We start from the raw sequence: 23,148 nt of genomic DNA, 5'->3' as shown, positions 1-23,148 counted from the left end.
ACCACACTTATTTGTCTGCATGTCTATGGCTGGTTTCATGCTATGCTTAACTAGAAGGTCACAGAAAGGCTTAAAAAAAATCGCAAAGATACAACATGCAAATCCCATGTAGAGAAAGTTGGTGTGGCTGCTACCATCAGATGAAGGATACTTTAAGGCAAGATGCACCGCTAGGCAAAGAGGGACGGTTTGTAAAGATAAAGGGTCAACAACTCACCAGGAAGACACACTGCTCTAAATTTGTATGCACCTAATAACATGGCCTCTGAACGCATAAAGCAAAAATGGACCAACTAATATGAAAAAGAGATGATGCAAAATCACTGTTGGAAAGTTTAGCATTCCTCTCTTAGGAACTGATAGAGCAAGTAGGAAAGAAACCAGTAAGGATAGAGCACAATGAATTAACCAGAGGAGCTAGAAAGCCAAAAAGATTTTTCTTTGGAGGCTGGGGCCTAAGAGATGACCCCCCGCCCAGGGTATAGTGCCACCCAGCCCACTATCCCTACCCCAGGGAACAGGAATGGCATCTCATTCCCCCTTCTTTGAGGCACATCTGAGCAGGTGGAACAGTCCCAGCAAGGCAGTCCCCCCACCCCACCCCCACCATTGTAGCCTCTCAGGGACACGTTTTCACCAGCTGGGATGTGTGGGATGCCACCACAAGGCCAATGGGCAGGTTATGGGCAGGACAGAGACCCTGCATGACACAAAGGCCCAAACCAGTTAATGTCAGGAACAAATTATCATGGGCAACAACAAAAACTTGAATAAAAGTAAAGTGAAGAGCTCAAATAATATTAGTTTGGTGCAATGTAATTGTGGTTTCAGACCATGAATTTTAAATTATAACTAGGCTCAAACACATCTTTATTAATCAAAATAGCAACCATTACAATCAACACATTTCTGCCAATGAGAAATAAGTTTGTTTATTCACATGGCATAAAAATCCGGGCTTCAGATTCGACAACCTCTTACAAAGCATTTTCTACCTCCTGTTGGTTGTGAAAGCATTCTCCCTGCAAAAAGTTGTCAAGACCCTTGAAGAAGTGGTTGTTGGTTGGTGAGAGATCAGGTGAATATGGTGGATGAGGCAAAACTTCGTAGCCCAATTCGTTCAACTTTTGGAGTGTTGGTTTTGTGACATGCAGTCGAGTGTTATGCAGAAGAACTGAGACCTTTCTGTTGAGCAATGCCAGCTGCAGGCATTGTAGTTTTCAGTGCATCTCATCAATTTGCTGAGTATACTTCTCAGATGTAATGGTTTCACCAAGATTCAAAAAGCTGTAGTGGATAAGCTGGGCCACAAACCGCTAAACATTCACCGTGACCTTTTTTGGTCCAAGTTTGGCTTTGGGAAGTGCTTTGGAGCTTCTTCTCAGTCCAACCACTGAGCTGGTCATCACCAGTTGTCATATAAAATCCATTTTTTGTCGCACATCACAATCTGATCATGAAATGGTTCATTGTTGTTGGGTAGAGTAAGAGAAGATGACATTTCAAAACAACGATTTTTTTGATTTGTGGTCAGCTCGTGAGGCACCCACTTATCCAGCTTTCACCTTTCCAATTTGCTTCAAATGCTGAATGACCAGAGAATGGTTGACATTGAGTTCTTTGGCAACTTCTCATGTAGTTGTAAAAGGATCAGCTTCTATGATCCTCTCAATTGGTCGTTGTCAACTTCTGGTGGCCAGCCCCTGCACGCCTCATCTTCAAGGCTCTCATCTCCTTTGCAAAACTTTTTGAACCACTACTGCACTGTACATTTGTTAGGAGTTCCTGGGCCAAATGCATTGTTGATGTTGCAAATTGTCTCTGCTGCTTTACAACCCATTTTGAAATCAAATAAGAAAATTGCTCAAATTTGCCCTCTAATACCACTTCCCTAGTCTAAAATAAATATAAAATAAATAGCAACTAATGTCATTAGCAAAAAAAAAAAGTGAGAAATGTGCATTAAAATGATATATAACATAACTACATTTATTTAAGAATGTATTCCAATATCAAACAGCAACATTCAACAATGTAAAACCGCAATTACTTTTGCACCAACCTAATAGAAGCGGTAAGGGCATGTAAGACGCAGAAACTGGTACAGAAGGGCACCCAGCCTGTTCTCTGAACAGATAAATGAATGGATAAATGAATGGATGGATGGACGAACAAGTAAATGAACAGATGAATGAAAAGCTGCAAGTCAGGATGTGGGGAGTCAGGCACCATCCTCTTCATGGGAAAGCCACCACTGTCCATTTCCTGGCTGCCTCTCCGGCTGTCAAGAAAGCCATCCCCCTGCCCCACCAACTCTCTCTGAAAGCCACCCCCAAGTGTCTGTCTTCCTTTGTGCTGAAAACCTCGTCTGCAAAAATACTGTAGTTTAGTAATTTACAGCCATTTCCCCCTAGCAACTCCCAATAACAGCTTCAGCTAAAACTACATTTTGGGGGAGGATCAGAGGACCCAAAGGTGTGTCAGAACAGGCTGCTTCTCCCGGAGCTGGTCCCTGCTCAGTCCCCAGGGCCCCCGGCCTGGAGACCAGCAAGCAACCAGCTCCCTCTGCTTGTGTGGCCGTTTGTTGGGAAGAGGAGGCAGGCCCAGCATCTGAAGCCAGGAGGGCCCTGGCCCAGGGCGGCCCTGCTCTTTCACTGCTGCATCTGGCTCCAGCCCCAAGTTCTGCGAGCAATCAGCTCTGGCACAAAGGAAGGAAGCAGCCATCCTGTGCAGATGAGGAAACTGGGGCGCTGACACCCCAAGGCAGGGACAGGGGTGCCAGGAGGGCCCTCAGGTCAGTGCTCCTGTGAGCTGCTTCAGGCCCGTGGGAAGTCCGGCTCTGCCCTTGTGGCCATCGAGACTGAGACTGACTGCTGCCGGAACCCATGCTAGTGAGAGTCCAACCCCCAGGACCTTCTGAGAGTGCAAGAGGGGCAACACCTCTACCAGGGCCAGCCCCTGCAACCCCATAAGTGCCAGCTCTCCCCAGTGGCCTGGTCTAGCACCCTCGGCCAGGGCAGTTGCGGTGACAGAGTGCCTGGCAGGCGGGTAGGGGAGGTGAGTCCCCAGAGGAGGAGCCTCCTCTTTGCTGCCCTCTAGCTCCCTTGCCCGGTCCTTCCAGGATAGGTCTCTACCCTTCTCAGGGCAAGGCTGGTCCCAGGCCCATTTCTCGAGGGCTCCAGGCTGTCACACCCCCAGGGAGTGTCCTGACTCGGGGAAGGAAGGACAGGGCCTCGGGGAAGCTGGCTGGTTTTCTAGCCATGAAAGCAAGAGCAGCAGCCTGTGCAGGGGCTGGGGAGGAGGCTCAGAGCGCCTTCCCTGGGGGTGGGGGGTTGCAGCAAGGAGGCACAAGTGTCACAGGGCTCGTCCAGGCTCAGGCCAGAACAGGGGGCCACTCCCTCTGCTTGGGGCCTAGGGCCCGAGCTGGGGAACCGCAGGGCCAGGCAGGAAACGTCGAGGTAGGGGGGCAGATCGAGAGCAAAGCTGGGTTGGGTACCCCACACCTGGCCTCGAGGAGCCTCCATCCCCACCACCCCAGGCCCCAGACCAGGAGAGACGAGTCAGGGTCATGCAAAGCATTAAAAGACGCCTCTTTACTGTCACCACACAGCCTCAGTGTCCCGCAGGGTAGCCACAGCCTGCGGCAGTCGGTGGTCACTTGGCGCTCGGAAATGGCCGCCTGCACTGCTCCAGCAGCTCCTCCAGGTGGTCAGCCCGCTTCATCGCGGCCTGCAACACCCGGTGCACCCTGGTCAGGTCAGGGCCACCCTACCCCACCCCACCCCTCAGGCAGGCCAGCAGCGGGGACCAACCTGGTGCTGTTTCCGGAGGCTGCTCACAGCCTCCTCCTTCTTTGCCAGAGCCATCTTCACCCTGCGGGGGAGTGCACAGTGAGCTTCTGTGCAGGGTCTGAGCCAGACCCCCAGGCCAGCCTGCAGCTGAGTGCGTCAGGGTGGGTGGTGGGAGATCTCCATCCCCGCCCCGCTCCCTCCAAAGAGCAGGAGGAGCCACTCTCTGGCCCAGCCCATCCCAGTCCTGCTGACTGGGGCACTGCGCCACCTGGAGGAGCTGACAACAGGATCTGTGACCCCACAGCTGACCCCACGTGAAGCCTTGCCCTTTGGGAAGGGCTCCCTGCTGAGAGGAGGCCAGGAAGCCCCCACCACATGCCTGCTTCAAAGAGCACCCACGGAGCAGGGGCGAGAGGCCAGAGACCTGGGAAGAACTAAGGGATCGCTGGTGAGGAGGGGAGGAGAGGGGTCAGCCTATTCGCACAGCACCCACTCCACCTGGTCCCCAGGGGCCAAGGGCCAGGGAGCTCCTCTCTGGACACCCACAGGTGGGGCACTTGCCCTGGTTTGGGATGGCTTCCTCCAAGGCCCTGGGGCCAGCATCACACAGAGAGGACAACTGAGCCTCAAGCAGGGAGCCCCCGGCTGCAGCTGATGGATGCATTCCGCATCAGCGGGAAGGAGGGAGGGCAGCCGTTCACCGTCCTTGGCCCAGAATCCTCTTTGGAGCCACAGGGTCCTGCCTGCCTTCCCCAGCCCTCTGCTCCCCAGGACCCCTGTCAACCCGGAAGCCCACCTCCCATGAACCTCCTCCAGCTCTGCTTGTTTCTCCCGCGTGAGCTGCTCCAGCTCCAGCCGCTGGCGGGCCCGCAGCTCAACCAGCTCGGCCTTGATCTGCCGGTTCTCCTCCTCGGATGTTGCCAGCCGGTCGGCGAACTCCTGGCGAAGGACCTGGGCGAGGCTGCTGCGCTCGCCAGTCAGCTGCTCATTCACCTGGGGGACATGGGGGACGACAGGGACAGTGTGAGTGGATGGCGGGGGCTGGGGGCCAGGGGCCAGGGCTCAGGTGCCTGATCCGCCCGCTCACCGCCTTCACGTCCGCCAGCTCCTTCTCCTTCTGTCGCACCAGGCCCTGCAGACGCACGTTCTCCCCTTCGGCCTCCCCGAGGCGCCCCTTCAGCTCCGCACACCGCTCCTGGAGCTTCCGCTCTGACTGCTCCAGCTCCGAGAGCTCCGCCTCGTACTTATCCCGGAGGCGCTTGACCCTGGCGGCAGGGGGAGCCGGGTCAGGGGCAGCCCTGCGGTCCACCTCCGGGCCTTGCTCCGGGATGCTTGGGGCCTCACCGGTTCTCTGCGGCCCGTTCGCTCTCCTCCCTGGCCTGCGTCATGTCAGCCTCCAGCCGGTGGATGACCAGCTCAATCTCCTTGTCCCGGCCTTTCCGGATCTCCTCCTTTAGCTCCCGTTCTCGGTTCAGCAACCATGCTTCCTGCAGGGGAGGCAGACGGGGGCTAGGGGAGCTGGCTGAGGGTGGCAGAGGAGGCTGAGGACCTCACCTGTCCTCAGGGGTGAGGGCCATGCCCTGTCATAAGGACCCAGCATGGGACCCCAGCAGGGGCCTGAGTGGGAACTGTCAGCACAGCCTAGTTCTTCTCCCACTCAGAGACGATGTCTGCTGCCAAACTGATCCTGATAAAAGAAGGGACCTCATCTGGCTGCTGAGGGCAGGGTGGGCCACCCACACGGCCGGGGGCCCCCACCCGGGAATGAGAGCATCAACGGGGCAGCCTCTTGGAAAGCAACCTGGAAATCCCATATAGCTGAAGACACCATGCCCTCTGACTCAGCCAAGTCTGGGAACATACCCCACAGATACGAGGACCCCTCCATGCGTGGATGTGGGAAGCGGACAGGGTGGCCACTGGGCCACTACTCAGGCTTTGTCCCCTAGTTGATGGCTTGCGTGGCCCCTCTGTGCCTTTCTACCACCAAGAGACCGTGGTGCCACAGCCTATCTGGAGAATGGCATGATAGGATAAGGGGAGATCTGCTCCCAAGTGGGACCCTCACACTGGTTTCGGGTCAGCCTGTCAACTTTCAGAACAGTCACCTGGGCGAGGGGAGGGTGAGGAACATCCACCACCATCCTCTGGGGTCCACTCCAGCCCCCCAGTCTCTCCCATGCCCAGCTAGAAGTTCACTCAACTATGGCCAGAATCACACTGCCAACCCCAGGCAGCCAGAACCCACACCCACCCAAGGGGAGGACACCGACGTAGGGCCTACAGGCCTGCTTTGAGGCTGGGCAGGAGGGGAGAGGGAAGGAAGCCCCCACCCCCTGTCCCGGCCTCACCCGCCTCCCACCTCCTTCTTGGCGGAGTTGGCTTCCCACATCTGTCTCTCCACCTCCAGCTGGTCCTTCAGGGCCTTCAGCTCCATCTGGGGACAGGCAACAGTGTGGCAGCAGCCTTGCCTGGCTGCTCCCCACCCAGAGCTGGGTCTGCCAGGGCCTGGACGGGCCTGAGGTCAACCTGAGGGTTTGTGGTGAGCTGGCTGGGGAGACCCCTAGTGTGAAACCAGGCTCAGCACAGTGCTCCAAGCAGCTGCTACCCTTGCAGGTGGGACGCTGGTACCGGCGGTTGCCCTCCTCCACCCCTGGTGGGTGCTTTCCTGCTAGACAGGCCCAGAGGGATGCAGTGGGGCCGGGGGCAGGGCCTGGGCCGGGGGCGGGGCTGACCTGGTGCCTGCGCTCCTGCTCCTCTTTCCCCTTCTCAAACTCGGCCCTCAGGGCCCGGCCCCCCGCCGAGCTGCTCTCCTCTAGCTGCCGCCTCAGCTCATCCAGCTCTGCCCGCTGCCTGCAGGTGAGCAGGAGTCAGTCCTGGGAGGCTAGATGAGGCTGGGCAGGGCAGGGCTGGGCAGGGCTGGGCAGGGCTAGACCCCGCTCCGCAGTACCTGGCGGCCTGCTGACCCAGCCGCTCCTTCTCCTCCGCAACCTCGTTGTAGAGCCGCCGCCGCTGCTGCTGCAGAGCCCGCTGCTCCTGCTCCAGGTGCTGCTCGAAGCTGTGGACACAGGACTCATTGGCAGAGGTCGGGGGTGGGGCGGACACCGGAGGACCTCGCACCACAGGGGCCCAGGGCAGGCGCAGCCAGGACAAGCTCAGAACCCAGCAGCGGCCCCCGCGCCGTCCATCCCAGCCGGCCCCCAGAGCGCATCCTAGGAACTGAACTGCCTGGTACAGCTACAGCTGTCCTGCCCCTTGGCGTCCTGCACTAACCACCTCCCCCACCCCAGATTTCTCTGGCCCTGGAGGAAGGCCGCCAGGGAGCAGGTACTGCTCACTCTGGGAGTCTGTGCACACACCAGGCCTCGCTCCCCTACCCGTGTCCCCGGGACCCCCACCGCTGCTGGGCTCGCTCCCACTCCTGCCGGCCCAGCGCCTCCTTCTCGCGCTCCAGGTGCTCGCGGAGCTCCTCCGCCTGCCGTCCGTAGTGCTGCGCCGCGCGCTCCTCTGCCTGCTGCAGCTCTGTCGCATGCAGACCCTTGAGCTTCTTTACCTCCTGCTTGTGCTTTGCGATCAGCTTCTGGATCTCAGGCTCCAGGCCTGGGGGTTGGGGGGAGTACTGTGCTGCGGGACCTTTGTCCACCACTGCGCTGCAGGGGCCCTGCCCCGCGCCTGCCTGAACTGTGGAGGACCACTGACCTCTGCCCATTGGGACACCAGGGCTGCAGACCAGCCAGGAGACCCCCTCAAGGGGCTCCAGCCTGAAGCACAACTGAACCCACCAGTGCCCACAGCGCCACTCCCTGCCTGCCGCACTGAGGCTCCCCCCTTGGTGCTCTGGCCTGCAGAGTCTCCCTGGAAGGAGGGGCCACTGAAGAGGAGGGTGTCCTGGGCAGGAGGGCCATGCATGGGCAGGCACAGTTGGGGCTGTCCCACCAGTCCTTAGAGGGTTCCATGAGTGGGAGACGAGCAGCGATGCTGCTGGCAGCCATCCTCCCCTGACCAAGACCACCCCCCACCCCACCCCACTCACTCCCCTAGGGGCTGGAGGAGGCAAGAAGACCCGTCAAAGGGAGCCCGGGCCCCCAACCTGGACGGGGCCCTGTGTCAGGACGCTGGTCTGTGGCCAAGCTCGTGTGCCGCCAGCCTCGCACCAGTGGGGCCCAGCCCCGGGTCTCACTGCTTCCTAGGAAGTCTCTGTGCCACACGCGCGACTGGAACTACTGTCCTTACCCGAGACCCCCATGACGGTCCCGCCCATGTGGTGGCTCCCAGCACGACGGCCCCCACCTTTGACCGTGATCTCCTTGATCTTCCGGGTTTTCTCATTGATCCACTTCTCTCTGCGGACTTTCTCCGTGGCGCTCATGAGTTCTTTGAGTTTCTTAATCTCCTATCAACAAGGAAACAGGAGTCAACAGAGGAGCTGTAGGAAGCGGGAGGATGCAAAGACACCCTGCTCCCGGCTGCCCCATGGGTCTCAGGAGGCAGCCTTTCAACAGTGACCATGGACAAAGCAGGAGGCACCAGGGACTGCCGTCCTTGTCTGATGAAAGCTGAGAGGAGTCAGTGGGGTCCCTCTGACCAGGGACCAGTGCTGTAGTAGGTCCCCGGTCACCTCCTCTGAACTACACTTCCTTATCTGTGACACGGGAGGAGTCTCCAAAGTCCCTTGGCCCCCACCCCAGGGTCGGCCACTTGCCAAGCTTTAGGGAAGCAGCTCGGAGGCCGAGGAATGAGGCGCCGGGGGCCACCCGTCCTGGGGTCCCTCCCACAGGGCCTCCAGGCCTGGGCCAGGTGGCGGGAGGACAAAGGGGCTCACCAGCTCATGTTGCTCCTGCAGCTGGGCCTCCCTGTCCTTGCGCCTCTGGTCCCCCAGCTTCAGCTCGGACACCAGGGCCTCGCACTTCTCACCCAGAGCCTTCTTGTCTTCGATCAGCTGCAACCAGGGGTGGAGATGAGGCTGCTGCCCTGTGAGGCCAGAAGGCCCAGCCTCCCCTCACCCAGGAGCTCCGCACACCAAATCCTGAGCCTTGCTTCACCCCCTGGTCTGAGGGGGGATCCTGGGTCCTGGGGAGCACACGCGTGGACAAGGGTGGCAGCTGCCCCGGCGTCGATGCCCCCGGGACCTGGCTGGTGTCAGCAGCACTCAGACAGTGGCGGTGCCTTGGCTGCAAGGCCCTGACTGTGGCCACACCAGAGGCTTCCTGGAACGGCGGTCATTCTGCCAACCCCGCCACCTGGCCTGTGGAGAAGGGCCTGCCCGCTGCCTGCCAAGGTGTCTCCACAAGGCCCCAGGACAGCCTCATCGAGGACTCCAGGCAGACCCGATTTGCAGACACCTATGGCCGCCAAGCAGAGTGTAGCTAGTGGTCACCGGAGGCCCCTCGGTTCCTCTGGGCTCTGTCCTCTCTCCACACATACGCCTCACACAGAGTTTTCCTCAGAAAAGGACCCGATGGGAGCTCAGCTGAGCACAGGGTGGGTGTGTAGCTTCCACCACCCTGTCAGGGGAGCTCTGGCTGCCCCGCCAGCCCCAGCAGACCAGGGGTGGTCTCCCCAGGAGAGTCCAAATGTGCAGGAAAGTTCAGAGTCTGTCCTGCTGGGTGTGTCCTCAGGCCCCTAGAGGACCAGCTGGTCCTGAGTGACCCCACAGGGCTGGACCCCACCTTGGACGTTCTCTGCCCACCCGCTCCTGCTGCCTGCCCACCCTGCTGGGTCGAGGAGCGTGGCCATGGGGAGCATCATTGAGGAGGGTGGGGGGGCAGCACCGTGGGGCTGGTATGTGTTGGACCAGCCCTGGTCTCCACAGAGGGAGCTGCTATCTGTTTCTACAGAGGGAGAAGAAGGCCCACAGGGGAGGCCTGTGGGTCCAGAAACTCCCACCAAGCCTGAGCTGGTCTGGAACCCAGTCCCATCCTCCTCCTGACCGCCTTGCCAAGCCCCGCCTGCCAGGCACCACCACCTGGTCGATGAAGGACAGATGCCGCTGTATGGTGGCCTCATAGTGCTCCTTCTGCTGCCGCAGCTGCCGGCCCAGCTCCCTCTCCGTCTCTTTGACCCGCCGGAAGGTGAGGTCTCGCTGTTGTGCCTGTAGCGGGTGCGGGAGAAGTGACGGAGACGAGGCCCTCAAGGGTCAGGCCGGGGGCTTGCTCCGGCTGGGGCCCCAGGGACAGACACAGTGCTGATGGGGACATTACCAGCGCCCTCTGCAGCAGCACCATCGCCTGCTTCTTCTCCTCCACCTCCAGCTGTAGCCGCATCACTGATGTGCTGGCCTCAGACGCAGGCTCCAGGCGCCCCAGCCCCTCCTCCAGCATGGGCCCCTGCGAACGTGGCTGTGTCAGCAGGCCATGGTCGCCCGCTGATGACCTGCTGTCCCCCCTCAAGACCCCTTCCACACCTGAGGGGCTGAGGCCAACTGGCCCTGCCCAGACTTCTCCATCTCATCCAGGAAGTTCATGATGCTCTGCAGCTTGGCCTCTGAAAGCAAGGTCCCATCCTCAGGGGGGCCAGTGGCTGCACTCAGCTTCCCAAATTTCTCCAGGTTGTCCGCTGTCAGGGAGCTGGCATCGTCCTCCTGCGTGGGAGGGGTGCAGTGTTAGGGGCTGTTGGGACAGTTGAGGACTCTGGGTCAGCCTTCCAGAAGCTGCTCAGGGTCCCCTGGGGTAGAGGAAGGCCTGGTCTGGAGGGAGGACCAGGGAGGGCCTCTCAAGCTCCCCAGACCCTGGCAGGGGGTACCACTGGCAGAGAGGCAGTACCTACCCCACCTCCACCCCTGGGTTCTTCCGAGGGTCCTAACCCTTAGTGAGCCCTGGGATAACTGGGGAGATTCAATCAGGTCCCATCTGGCCCTCCTTAGGGTACTTACTAGAGCAGAGAGGAGCCTGGTGGACTTCCCTGACCCCCAAAGCACCCCTGGGACCTGAATGGGCAGTGCCAGGGCCCATGGTTACCTCATCGGTCCAGGCATATTTGTCCTTGTGGTAGGCCTGGGGGCAGGGCAGGGGTTCAGGTTCCTGCTCCAGCAGCTTCAGCGTGTCCAGCAGCTCGTCCAGGGTTGCCTTTGACTTGGCCCTGCTCCCAGCTGGGCCCATGCCCTCCAGGCCCTCACCAGGCACATCCTGGAGGCTGGCATCCTGCAGTAGATGGGCCATTAGAGGCACAGACCACCAGAGAACAGAAGGGTGAAGCTTTCTCCACATGAGCACATGCCTGCCCAGCCACGTGGACTAAACTTGACCCGCCCCGCCCTGCGCCCCCACTCCCTGACCCACCTCCAGGAAAACAAAAAGGGTGGCTTGGTGGGAGGGGTCTCTAGAGGCTGGAGGCTTTGGCGAATGCCTAACCTGAGCGTCCAGCTATTTTCTATGGGCCTGTAGAGGTGCCACCCCAGCATCCATGAATACCCAGAGAGATTCCAGAGCAACCATTGAGACCTCATCCTTCCGCTGGATCGACAAGACCCATCCTGGGTAGCCTTTCCTGGTGTGAGTGACCCCACAGCCAGGGAGGGGCAGTGAAGGGGTAGGTACCAACCACCCTGGCACCAATGCACCCCAGAGCCGAAGGCAGGCAGGCAGGGTGGAAAGGGCTGTGCCGAGACCTGAGGCTTGTCCTCTGAGAGATGCCGGGGCTCTGGGGATGAGCCGAGGGCAGGCTGGCCGGCATCCTCCAAGCCTGCAGTGTGGAAGCTGGCCCCTGCACAACAGAACACAGCGTCAGCCCACCAGGGGACTGCAGACATGGAGGAGCCCTTGGGAAGAAGCCAGGCAAAGGGGAGGCAGGCCTGGGACAGCACGTGCCATGGCGGACCTCATGGAGCAGTGGGGACACTGGGGAGCCCTGACCTTCTGGAGTGCGAGGTCACAGAGCTGGTGCAGCTCCTGCGAAAGAACCCTGTGTCCAGGCCCAGAGGAACTGGGACAGGAGTGGAGGAGCAGGGCCTGGTATCCGCTGATAGCAGCACTCCCATTCATGAGTGGGAGCTGCCAACGGGGCAGTGGCAGAGAGCGCCAGGGGACGTTGGCAGAGGCTGCACCTTCTTAGCCAGGAGCCTCCCTGAGGCAGAGGGATGGGGAAGGATGCGGAGGTCTAGGCAGGGGGCATCTGCCTTTAGGGATAACTCCAGGGGAGTCACCATATCGGGGTGCCCGCACACAGAGCCAGAGGCAGTGGTAGGTGGACGGCAGGGTAGCCTCTGGCCTCTCAGCCCTGCTCACCAGTGTTATTGGCCTTGCGGGTCTGCTGAGAGGTGCTCCCTGGCCTCATGGCTGGCTCCTGGGTGGGATGGGGCTTCTCCATCTCCCCCATCCCCTTCAGCGGCCCAAGGTCAGCGTTGCCTGATTTCTGGGCTCGCTTCTGTTGCAGTTCCTGTCGTGGGGAGCCCCTGTGAGCAGCCGGGGCCAGGGGAGAGGGCCGCCCCTCATCCTCCCCGAGTCACACTGCCCAAGGCCCTGTGCCCAGGGTCTTGGGGAAGGGAGCAGTAGGGCCCCCAGGAACACAAGTGGTCTTGGCACAGAGGGTGCTCCCTCAGCGCCAGGCTCCCCACGCGGCTCAGGCCACCCCCTCACTTGGATGGCTGCCCTCCGGGCCTGGTGCGCCTTCTCCTCCCGGGCCTTCCTCCTGGCTGCCTCCTTCTGTTGGTGTTGGTCCAGGAGGGTCCCCTCTCCCAGCCGCTGCCGCTGCCCCTGCAGAAGCCAAGCCACAGTGGGTTTGACTGGAGAGACAGGGTGGCCCCATCCTGCCATTTCTCTGCCCCACAGAGGACAAGCCCCCCTCTCTGAGGTGGTCAGCGGCTCCTGCAGATGGGAGATGTCTTTGCCTCTCAGCCAGAAACCCACCCCACGTTTCAGTAGGGGTGACCCGGCACCCAGGTCCTGTGACCGAGCAATTCGGGAGGGAGGAAGCTGACCCCCTAGATGAAGTGGACTCATGGGGCAATTCTAGGTTCAAGCCCACTGGTCAGAAATCTTGCCATGCACAGCGGGAGCCCTGGGATTCACGCCCACCCCTTGGTTGGCTCGCACACCCACACTGACCTCTCGCTTGGACGCCAGCAGGCGCTCCAGGCGGGCAGCTCCGGCTCGGCGCAGCTGTACCTGGTGTCGGTACCAGCGCTGGATGGTGACAGCGGCCTGGTTTACCTGGTGGATGAACCTGCCAGAGAAGGGGGTCAGGGTGGAGGCGGCTGAGGCACAGCCTCCCTCCCCGGGTCTCCAGGAGGCCCGGCAGGCAGAGAAGCGGCGGTGCACGCGGCCCTTCTTCAAGTGCCAGCAGTCCCCAGGGAAATGGAAAAGCTCATCCCCAGACTACTTATGATCAATAGAAACTGAAAGGAACCCAGTGGCCCACCACCACCTGTGGGCGAACACTGTGCTCCTGATGGTGCACTGCTCAGAGACAAACAGCAGCAAGTCAGAGGCCCTGCAGGCCGAGCACAGGGGCCACACGCCGGGGCTCCAGGCACAGCCCACCAGGGAAAGCAAACTAGAGGGCATAGGCTGGTGTGGCCAGGATTTTGGCCAGTAGGGGCTGGGTGAGGGGCACGTGAGGGGATCCCGGGGTAGAGGGTGATGTTGTTCCGACTACACACGCACTGAATTCATAAACCTGTGCCCTAAGAGGGGCATCCTGCTGCGTGTACATTTTACTCAGTAAGGCAGGTTAAACCCAAAGCCTTCATCTGGGCTCTCGGGACCGCTTGTCAATTCACTTGGCAAAGGTGCTAATGGACCATACAGGATGTCAGTGGTCACTGGCCGTGGGACATGCACCCAGAGGGGTGTCCCAGTGGGGACACCTGAGCCTTGCCCAGCTCCTCCCGCTTGCCCATTTCCAGGGCCCGGTTCTGAGCTCTGTTGGGACAGCTGTGATGACTGCTCAGCCAGGTGAGGCTCTCAGAGCCCAGGCTCTGATCACTACGTGGTTCCTGACCAAGCACGTCACAGACCTGCGGCCACAGCAGAAGATCCCACCGTGCCCACACCCCGCCCTCCCCCGGGGCGGCCAGATTCTAGGGGCAGGCTCCATCAATGTTCTGACCTTTGCAGTTTTATATCTTCCTTCTGTTTAATGTTTTTTCACTTAGCAGTTTACTGAAGTGATTACATACTTATAAAACTTACCCATTTAGAATATACCACTCAATGATTTTTAGTAAATTTAGAGAGCTGTATGACCACCAGCATGATCCAGTTCTAGAATGTTTCCACTGATCCTAAAAGACCCCCTCTGCACTCCTCTGGCCCCAGCCAGCCACTGCTCTACTTTCTGATTCTGTAGATTTGCTTTCTTTGATGCTTTGTATAAAGAGAACTATACAACGTGTGGCCTTTTCAGCCTGCATCATCTTGAAATAATTCTTAAGTGGAGATTTCTCTCCCTGGCACCGCAGGCCTCCTCCCAGCCCCGGGGGTGGTCACCTCTCAGCCTCCTCCTCGGTCACCTCCTTCCGTCTGAGCAGGCCGGTGGTACCCCCTGAGTTATTCTGGACCACATGGTTGCTGCGGGCCACATTCTTCTGCGGCTTCCCGAGGCTGCTGCCTTCGCCCTCGTCCGTGGCTGCCTTAATGATGTTGCTGACCAGGAGGGTGGAGAAAGATTCATGGCCACCTAACATGGCCCCCTCTCCCGGCTCCCAGGGGATGGCTATGTCTGTGGCTCGGAGAGCCGCCTTAGCCTTGTCCCAGGGCCTGAGGACCCCAGGAGCGGGTGAGGTCCTGTTCTGACATGCTGGTCATCCTCAGGGTCACCTACTCCCCCACCAGTGCCCATCTGGTGGCACCCAGGGTTAAAGGGCTCCACACTTAAAACAGCAGGATCCCAGAGCTGGATGGTGACTCGACACCCATAGGCCGTCCCTGACCTGAGCATGCTAGGCACTGGACATGCGGGTGAGGGACTAGGGGTGGGGCTGCTCTGCTCAGCCTGCTCAAGGTCCCCCTTGGCTATGGTCTCAGATGGGGACTGGAGACTTGGGGGGCAGCTGTGGTTTCCTTGGTGGAAACCCAGATCAAGATGAGCCTGGGCTTGCCTGTGCAGCCCAGGTCACGCACTGTGGGAGGCTGCAGCCAGGGCCTTACTTGAGGGAGGGAGCTGCGTGGTTGGAGCTCTTGGGGGGCGGCGGCACCTTTTCTGAGGGGGTGTAGTGGTTGTGCACCATGGTGGTGACGCAGTTGCCCACGGCACCCTTGTTGCTCCTGCCGGGAGAGATGGGGGTGGGAGTGGCTTCAGGCTCTGGAAAGGACCCCCGATTCACGTAGTTGGCGCCAGGGCTCATTGTGGCACTGTCCCAGTGTCCCTGCCGCGCCCCCTCCACGACCACCATGCCCGAAGGTGGGGCCCTTCTCAGGACCCAGGGAAGCTCCATCAGGGTGTTCGGCCAAGAGGAACCCAAGCTGTGAGGGTGCAGCCAACGCACCGGTTGTTGGCAGTGAAGCTGGGGGCCAGAGGCACCGTGCACTCTCTCCTCCTCGGGCCCACTGGCACATCGAGGGCTCCAGGACTCTGGGCGTCGGATGGCAAGGTAAAGGCCCTGGGCCGGTCGTCCTGTCAGTACACACAAGCGACAGTCCATCACCCCGCTGCACATGCCTCTGATGTGGGGCCCCTGCCCTGCCCCCACCGCCTCACCCACACATGGGGAGCTGTGAGATGACCCAGGGGCCGGGACGGTCTTTGCTCCTCCTCACGTTGACCACTGTGGTCAAAGCTGCTAACTAACATTGATGCCCCCTGCCCCCCACCAGCCCGTCCTGCAGGGCAGTGAGAACAAAGTCGGAACCAGGCGTCAGCCCCAGTGAAACAGCCTGATGGCCTGTCGACTCAGCTCAGCTGCAGCCTCACCAGCACATTCCACGTGGCTCCCTTCTCACTGGAGGCTTTGCTCAGACTGGCTGGCCTTTTTCTCCCACTGGGGCTGCCCTCGAAGAGAGTCAGGAAGTCTGGGGGCTCTGCCGGCCTGAGTCACAGAGAGGATGGCAAGCAAGGTCAGTCACAGGGCGTGGGGAGCCCAGCTTCAGGAATCCAGATGAGAACTCGTCTTACAAGGGGCCAGGAGGGGCCAGGTCACTGATGGGGTCTCCTACTCCCAAGCTTGCGGCATGAAATATCACTTCTCAGCCCCGCTCTGACAACCACGCCTGGAAGAGACGCTCGCACCCTGTTCTGTGGCCACCATGACAGCCCCAGGGAAAGTGCAACAAAGACAAGGGAGAGGGGCAGGCTGGGGCGTTGGGGGGGGGGGCGGGGGGGCGGGGGGTGGTGGGCAGCCTTGAGGTTCACATCTCTGCATAGGAAATGACAGGTCAAGACTCATCCTGCCTACCTTGCCCAGCACTGGCCCCCCTGTTCAGCTGGCGCTCACACCAGTGAGGCTGGGAGAAGGACTGACCGAGGCAGGAGGGCAGGACGGGAGTACCTGGGGGGTCAGAGGTTACCTGAGGGGGCTGGGCCATGCCTGGTTGGCTTGTGGCTGGTTGACCTGCGTGGCGCTGTTAGATCTGCGAAGGTTGTTGATGGCCCGGGAGCCTCCGGGCCCTGGGTTCTCCTGCAAAAAGGAGGGAAGCAACTGACCATGTGGCAAAGGTTTCAGACGCTTGCGAGTCCACTCAGGGCCAGGCCAGGCTTGGACCCAGATTGAGTGACAGGCTCTCCTGGGTCACACGTAGACAGGTGAGCAGGGGGAGCAGGTGACAGGTGGGAGGGGGAACACCCTGGGGGCCCTGGGTTTGCCTGGCTGAGGAGGGGCAGGTCCCCGGCCTCTCACATGAAATGGGAGCGCCTCACCCCTGGCAGGTGGAAGGTCCAAGGGGAGGCATGTGACTGCTGCCCAGGCACCACAGCAAAGGCTACCATCCTCCTCATCACCTTCTCACCAATGAGCCTGGCCATTCACTCCCCATGGCAGCTCTCGTCCCAGAGTTCTTGTTGCTGTCCAGCTGCCCACCTGCCGCCTACTGCCTGCCCTGCACGGCATCTCCAAGGCCACCAGGAGCCCCTCCTTCCCCACACATCAACCTCATTTACAGAGGAATCATACAAATCCAAATGTTGCTGGAACAGGAGGGATAAAGGGCTTGGTGCTGGCAGGATCTAGGCTCTATGTGGGGCCAGGTGACCCTAGCAGCAACCTATTGGGGAGTCAGCTCCCTAGTCTATCAGCCAGAGTCTTTCCTGCCCCCGGATAGCCCCAGGGATGAATGGGATAATGGACATGAAGGTGCCTGCTGAGGTGTGCATCTCAGACGCCAGGAGTCAGACACCACCCCAAGACAGGGGGCCCTGAATAGCCCCCAGACCTGACACCCAGCTCTGATACTCACCAGCATCTTCCTCCTTGGCTCACTGCCCGTGACCACGGAGATGGAGCGGGTGATGGGCTTGGTGGCGGAAGCACTATTGGGGCGCCGGTTCATGGGTGGAGGGAGGCCTGTCAGACTCAAGTCCACACCTTCCAGGCTGCCCTCAGGGCCGCTGAGGGCCCTGGAGCCTTTCATGGTGGACAGGTGGCCCTGAGAAGAGAATAAGGGAGGTGAGCAGGCGTCCTCCGAGGGCCCAGGCAGCACGCACACCCTCTCCAGCTCAGCCCCAACGGCCCAGGGCTGAGGGTCCGAGTCTGCATGCCGCTCAGCTCCCCAGAGGCCTGCCGTGCCCACCAGCCTTGTTGCTCGGTGGCTGTCTCCTTATCAGGAGCAGAAGCGAGTGGCAGAGCAGGAAGCTGAGCATTAACAGCAAAAGGAGGTTTCCTGGGGTCAAGATGACCCTCCCTGGAAGGGCACTGCAGGGGGTGACCCTGGGCTGCTGAAAGTCATAGGTATGAGCCCTCGTCCCATGACAGGTACTCTACCTGCCTAGGCCCCATATTCCTCTTCTGTAAAATGGGCCTTCAAAAGTGCCTCCTCACAGGGTATCATGAGGTTCAGACAAGGCGGCCACGAGGCTGGCCTGTGGTGAGCACCCCACAGGCGATATTCAAACTGGGATTTGTTAAAGCCCCTAAACTTATCTGGCCATGGAACTCTCCCTCTGTCTCCTTAGAGCCATCCAGAATACCCAAGAGCTCCTGGGAGGCAGCATCTACTCTCCTGTCCAGGTTCCCCTCCTCCCCTCCTAGGGTGGCACTTCCACAGTGTATATTGCTGGCCCTTCCCCATCCGACTGCTCAGCCCTGGGCCTCTTCCCTCCATCCTAGGGGACAGCCTCTGGCCTCCTGGCGTCAAACACCATCTCTGCATGGCCGGTTCCCACAGGCATATCTCTCACCACCCCCTTATGCCCTAGTTCCCAGCTTGGCTGACCATGGAGTACATGGCACCTCAGACCCAAACAGACTCCTGACTGCCACCTCCAGCTGCCCCTTCCCAGTGGGTGTTTTCTGAAACTGGCTCAGACCAAAGATTCAAGTCTCGTCCTGACCTCTTCTGCCTCTTACCTCCAACCCTGCTCCCTCAGCCATCCGGCTGGTGCCCCTTTCCCGTCAGTCCCTTCCCTCCACAACCCCCGTCTGAGCCCCCATCTCTTCAAACTGAAAAACCATGGCAACCCCTCCTCTGGCCCTGCCTGACCAGCCTAGCCTCTCCCCACACAGCAGCCTCAGCTGATCTTTCTGAACTGGGTCTCAGATCAGGGTGGGAGGACACTCAGGCAGGGGGAATAAAGTCACCAGGCCTGGACTGAGAACAATGCCCCTCAGACCTGACCCTGCTCTCTGTGACCTCCTCACTGCCTCCCTTTCCCTCCTTCGATCTGCTTGAGCCTCCCCTGGGATGTCATGAGGCGCCCCCGCCCCTCCCACTCAGAGGACTGCCCGTCCCTATCACTCCTCACTCCCTCATCCTGCTTCACTTGTCTCCCTTGGCCACCTGCCCACACAGGTTGGTCTGTGCACTGCCTGATGCCCTTGTAAGAATGTAAGGTCCACAAGGGTGGGGACCCTGCAACTCCAGGATCTGGCATGGGCACGTGCTCAGGTAACCAGAGGGGATGAGCTGGCACCAGGAGGGACCAGGAGGGAATGAGCATAGCCCTCCATAGCATGGAGGACTCTGGTGGGCCAGCGGGCACACACCATCGTCACCCAGGGTCAGCACTGCAGCCTCCATCAGCCCCAACAGTCACAGCAGAGGCTTTGGTGCCTATTCTCCAGAGTGAAGGCAGAGGCTGTCCCTGCCACTCACTAGGCCAGTGTCCTCGGGTATGTGTTTCCGGTAGTGTGAGTGAAATTTAACACCCTCCTCTCCTCCAGGCACCAGCCACACCCAGCGTAACTGGGCCCACTGGAGGGGCTGGCACCCTTGAGCAGCAAGGAGTGTGGGGGGCTCTGGGATGGTAAACAAAAACTCTCCGTGGAACCCTCCAGACTAGATCTCATCTTGCATACAGAGGTGTCCCTCCCAGGATCTGAAGGTGGTGTCCAGAGCCTCCACCTGGACCTCTCAGGATGAGCTGTCCCAAAACCCAGGGAAGCTTCCCTGCAGGCAGCTCCCCATGTCCCTGGGGTTTGGCTCAAGGCAGGAAGAGCATCCTCCCAGGAAGGCTGTAGGAGCTCACGGACCCTGGGGCATGAGCCCCTCCTCACCTGTGTGGGGGCGCTGAGGGGCCCTTACCTGCACCTTCCCCCTCTCTGAGTACCCTCAATTGCACGAGAACCCCCCTCATCTGCATGGACCCTTTCACCTGTATGAGTGCCAGGCCCTCTCACCTGCGCTGGCCTCCCTGCCTAGGCGGGCCCAGGACCACCTCACCGGCGCGGGGACGCCCTCACCGGCACGAGCCCCCTCTCACTGGCACGAGGCCCACTCACCGGCACGTTCCACCTCATCTGCACAGCCCGGGATGCCCCTCCCTGCGCGGGCCAGGATCCCCTCATCTGCGTAGGCCAGCCCTTGTGCGCCGGTCCTGGAGATTCTTCACCTGCGGGGGCCACCCCAACTACACAGGGACCCTCTCACCTGCGTGAGGCGGGCCTGGAACTCGGGGCCTGTAGGACCGAACGGCGAGGGATGCGCGGGGCCCTCCAAGTGGAGACACGGGGAGCCTAGGCTTCGGGCCGACGACCTCGGGACCTCGGGCCCTCGCGCCCCCGGCCCCGGCGCCGACTACGAGGCCCGGTGACAATGAAGCGGTCGGGCAAGCGGCGGCAGCTAGCAACCAAACAGCCTGGCACCTCCTCCCCGTCCGTCACGGAGGCCCGCCTTTCCTGCCCGCGCCCCTTCTGGATTGGCTCTCCGTCCGCCCACTCCGGCGTCCCGGGAGTTCATTGGGTGGCTCGGCTGTCCTTCGAGAAGTTCAACCGTGGGAGGAGCCACAGGGAGCTGGGGTGGGGCCTGTGGTAGCGGCGGGCTGCCGATTGGATATGGCCGCAGGAGGCGGGGTCTCGGCTGCTGTGGGGTGGGCCCTAGGCGGAGCCTCTGAGGAGGGGTGGGCGAGGAGGAGAAAGGGACTGCGCGTGGGGAGGGCCGTGGATCGCGCAGGGTGGCTCCGCGCTGCTTCTTACCGTGGGCCCAGCCAGCCTTCCGGGCTCCCACTCAGTCCCAGGCCGCGTCGTCCCCCTGGCTCCCATGCCGTCCCGCGGATCCCACGCGGTCCCTGGGCTCTTGCGCGGTACTCGAGATCCCTCCTTGCCCAGACTCGTCTGGACACCTGGGTCCAGTTACCCTCTGAAAGCTCCGTTTTGGGATCTGGACCCGCGAGTCCCAGGGAGGCCCGCTGTGAAGCTGTCAATAGGGGCCCTTGCTCTGGCGACCCTGACACCTACCCTCACCCTTAATGCCCGCTCCCCTCCTTACACCCAAGACCGCGCGGTGGCGACATTGTCCTTTTTCTATTTTTTCATGTCCTTTTCCTGTCTTCACAATGCCATCCTCCCCATCCCCCGTTTTTTTTTTTTTTTTTGCCTCCTTCTCCGAAGTTTTAATCCCCCACTTCCACTCCCCCCCGCACCCCCGCCCCCACGCCTGGAGGTTGTTTTCTATCGTTTCTCACGTCCAGACCACTATCCCCGCTGGCTCTACTCTTTGGCATCCTGCGTGTTTCCCTACCTGCACTGTGCGCCTTTCCCAGCGCGCAGGTGGACCCGGCACACCCAGCTCAGCGCTACCCAGTAGCTACCCTACGCCCCCAATCTGTGATCCCTTCACCAGGAAAGCCCCCTCTCTTCCACGAACTTTCTGGTCTCGCCAACATTTTTCCCTTCAAAATAACAAATAGCACGTTGCTCATTTTTGTCTCATTTTTATAAATCAAATACTATTTTTACTTCAAAAAATTCTAATTTATATCAATAAAAATCATATTTTTGGGTGTACAGCTGAGTTTTGACAATGCAGAGAGCTGTTTAGGTTTCCCTGGTGGTTCAGATGGTAAAGAATCCCCCTGCAATGCGTTCAACTCAGGGTTCAATCCCTGGGTTGGGAAGATCCCTGGAGAAAGACATGGCAACTTGTATTCTTGCCTGGAGAATCCCCACAGACAGAGAAGCCTGGTCATCTACAGTCCATGGGGTCGCTGAGTCAGAATTGACTGAGCAACTAAGCACACACACAGAGAGCTGTTTTACCACCACCACAAACAAGGCACAGAACATTCTCTCCCCTCTCCAAACCATGGGCTGCCTTTCTGTAGCCGTATCCTCCCCACCCCTTGTCCCAGTCACTTCCAACCTGCCGTCTGTCTGTCACTATGGTTTTGCCTTTTCCAGAGCCTTGGAAATGCAGTCCTGTGCTGTGTACCATTTTGAGTCTGGTTTCCTTCACCTAGCCAGATGAGTCTTCCCTATTCCTCTTTTCTTCATTGCTAACTAGTATTCCACGGTGTGGGTGAACCATCCTTTATTACACAGCAACCAAGGGCTTAAGGGTTGTTTCAGGTTCGGGGCAATTATGAATGGAACTGTTGTAAACATTCACTTTTAAACATTTGTGTGAACTTAAGTTTTCATGTCACTTCGGTAAATACTTAGGAAGGGACTGCTGAATTGTATGGTAGGTAGGTAGGTGTTTAGCTAAGATACTGCCAAACTTTTCCCGAAGGCAATGTACCTTTTTATTATGCTGCATTCTCACCAGCAGCCTGTGAATTCCATTTGATCCCCCTTGGCCTTACACTTGGTATTACTGGATTTTTATTTTTAATTAATACTAATATTAATGGGTGTCAGGACTTCCCTGGGGGTCCAATGGTTAAGAATCCTCTTTGCAATGAAGGGGACACAGGCTTGATCCCTAGTCAAGGGAGATCCCACAGGCCTTGGAGCCAACTAAATCCACACACCGTTATCAAAAGATCTTAACACAATGAAGAGACTGGATGCTGCAACTAAAATAAATATTCTTAAAAAATACTAACAGGTGTGTAGTGGTATTCCACATGGTCTTCAACGGCATTTCCCTAACAATGTTGAGAAACTATCTGTGTGCTTCTCTGTCCAATATCCATATACCTTTTTGGCAAAGTGTCCGTCCACATCTTTCACCCACTTTGTACATCGAGTTTGGAGTGTTCCTTATATGTTCTTGATATAAATCCTTCCTGAGAGTTATGATTTGCAAACATCTCCAGTCTGTGGCTTGTCTTTTTGTTCTTGCCATTCAAAGTAAAGTTCTTCAACTTTGATGATGCCTAGTTTTTTCTACTAGTTTGTGCTTTTTCTCTCTCATAGAAGCCTTTGCCTAATCCATGGACAGAACATTTTCTGCTAGGTTTTCTTCTGGAAGTTTAACTTCTAGGTAGGGTTATGGCTCACTTTAAATACTGTGTAAGATACGAGGAGCCAAGGTTCATTCTTTTCTTCCAGTTGTTTCAATACTATGCGTTGAAAGTCTATCCTTTTTCCATTGAATTACCTTGACACCTGTGGAAAACCAACTGACCATATCCGTGCGGCTGTTTCTGAATTGTCTATACTGGCCCACTGATCTATGTCTAAACTTTCACACATCCCAGTGTTGACTAGTGCTTCTTGACAGTATGTTTTCAAAGTAGGTACTGTGAGCCCTCTGTGTGCTTTTTCAAAATGACCTTAGCTATTCTAATTGCTTTGACTTTGGTTGTAGCTTTTAGGATCCGTTTGTTTCCATTTACCCCCCCCCAAAAAAAAAAAAACTAGATGGGAATTATGTTAAATCTGCAGATCAGTTTGGGAAAAATTGATATCTTAACAGTAAAACTCTTCCAATCTATAGTGTCTCTCTCCATTTACGTAGGTTTTCACTGTTTTCTTTCATCAGTCTTTTGTATTTTTCAGCATACAGATCCTATATATACACACAGTTAGATTTATACCTAACTATTTCAGTTTTGGGATGCTATCATAGAGTATCTATTTCGGGCCACACTGGGTCTTCGTTGCTGCGTG

At 58.5% G+C, this 23,148-nt stretch overlaps 1 protein-coding gene across 2 annotated transcripts; it reads right to left on the bottom strand.

Moving 5' to 3' along the window:
* Nucleotides 1–3,578: 3,578 nt before the first annotated feature.
* CEP131 (centrosomal protein 131) lies at nt 3,579–20,006 on the bottom strand. 2 transcript variants are annotated; one of them, XM_069543815.1, is made up of 26 exons: nt 19,745–20,006; nt 17,117–17,305; nt 16,232–16,341; nt 15,639–15,753; nt 15,214–15,341; nt 14,876–14,992; nt 14,216–14,371; nt 12,833–12,950; nt 12,365–12,481; nt 12,014–12,164; nt 11,398–11,492; nt 10,748–10,930; nt 10,195–10,371; nt 9,992–10,117; nt 9,757–9,882; nt 8,614–8,730; nt 8,082–8,184; nt 7,190–7,391; nt 6,742–6,849; nt 6,527–6,644; nt 6,154–6,228; nt 5,136–5,278; nt 4,879–5,056; nt 4,588–4,784; nt 3,813–3,873; nt 3,579–3,729 (listed from the first exon to the last, which is right to left on the bottom strand). In XM_069543815.1, exons 2-26 carry the CDS (start codon nt 17,288–17,290, stop codon nt 3,655–3,657), a joined length of 3,270 nt encoding a protein of 1,089 aa, XP_069399916.1. In that variant the 5' UTR covers nt 17,291–17,305; nt 19,745–20,006; the 3' UTR covers nt 3,579–3,654. The 2 variants fall into 2 exon arrangements, with proteins under 2 accessions (XP_069399916.1, XP_069399915.1); XM_069543814.1 differs by having other exon boundaries at nt 19,597–19,985.
* Between the last annotated feature and the right edge of the window lie 3,142 nt (nt 20,007–23,148).

The sequence above is a fragment of the Ovis canadensis genome, chromosome 11 (genome assembly GCF_042477335.2).
Source record: "Ovis canadensis isolate MfBH-ARS-UI-01 breed Bighorn chromosome 11, ARS-UI_OviCan_v2, whole genome shotgun sequence".
NCBI classification, from domain to species: domain Eukaryota; kingdom Metazoa; phylum Chordata; class Mammalia; order Artiodactyla; family Bovidae; genus Ovis; species Ovis canadensis.
This window is presented reverse-complemented; position numbering and strand designations above follow the sequence as displayed.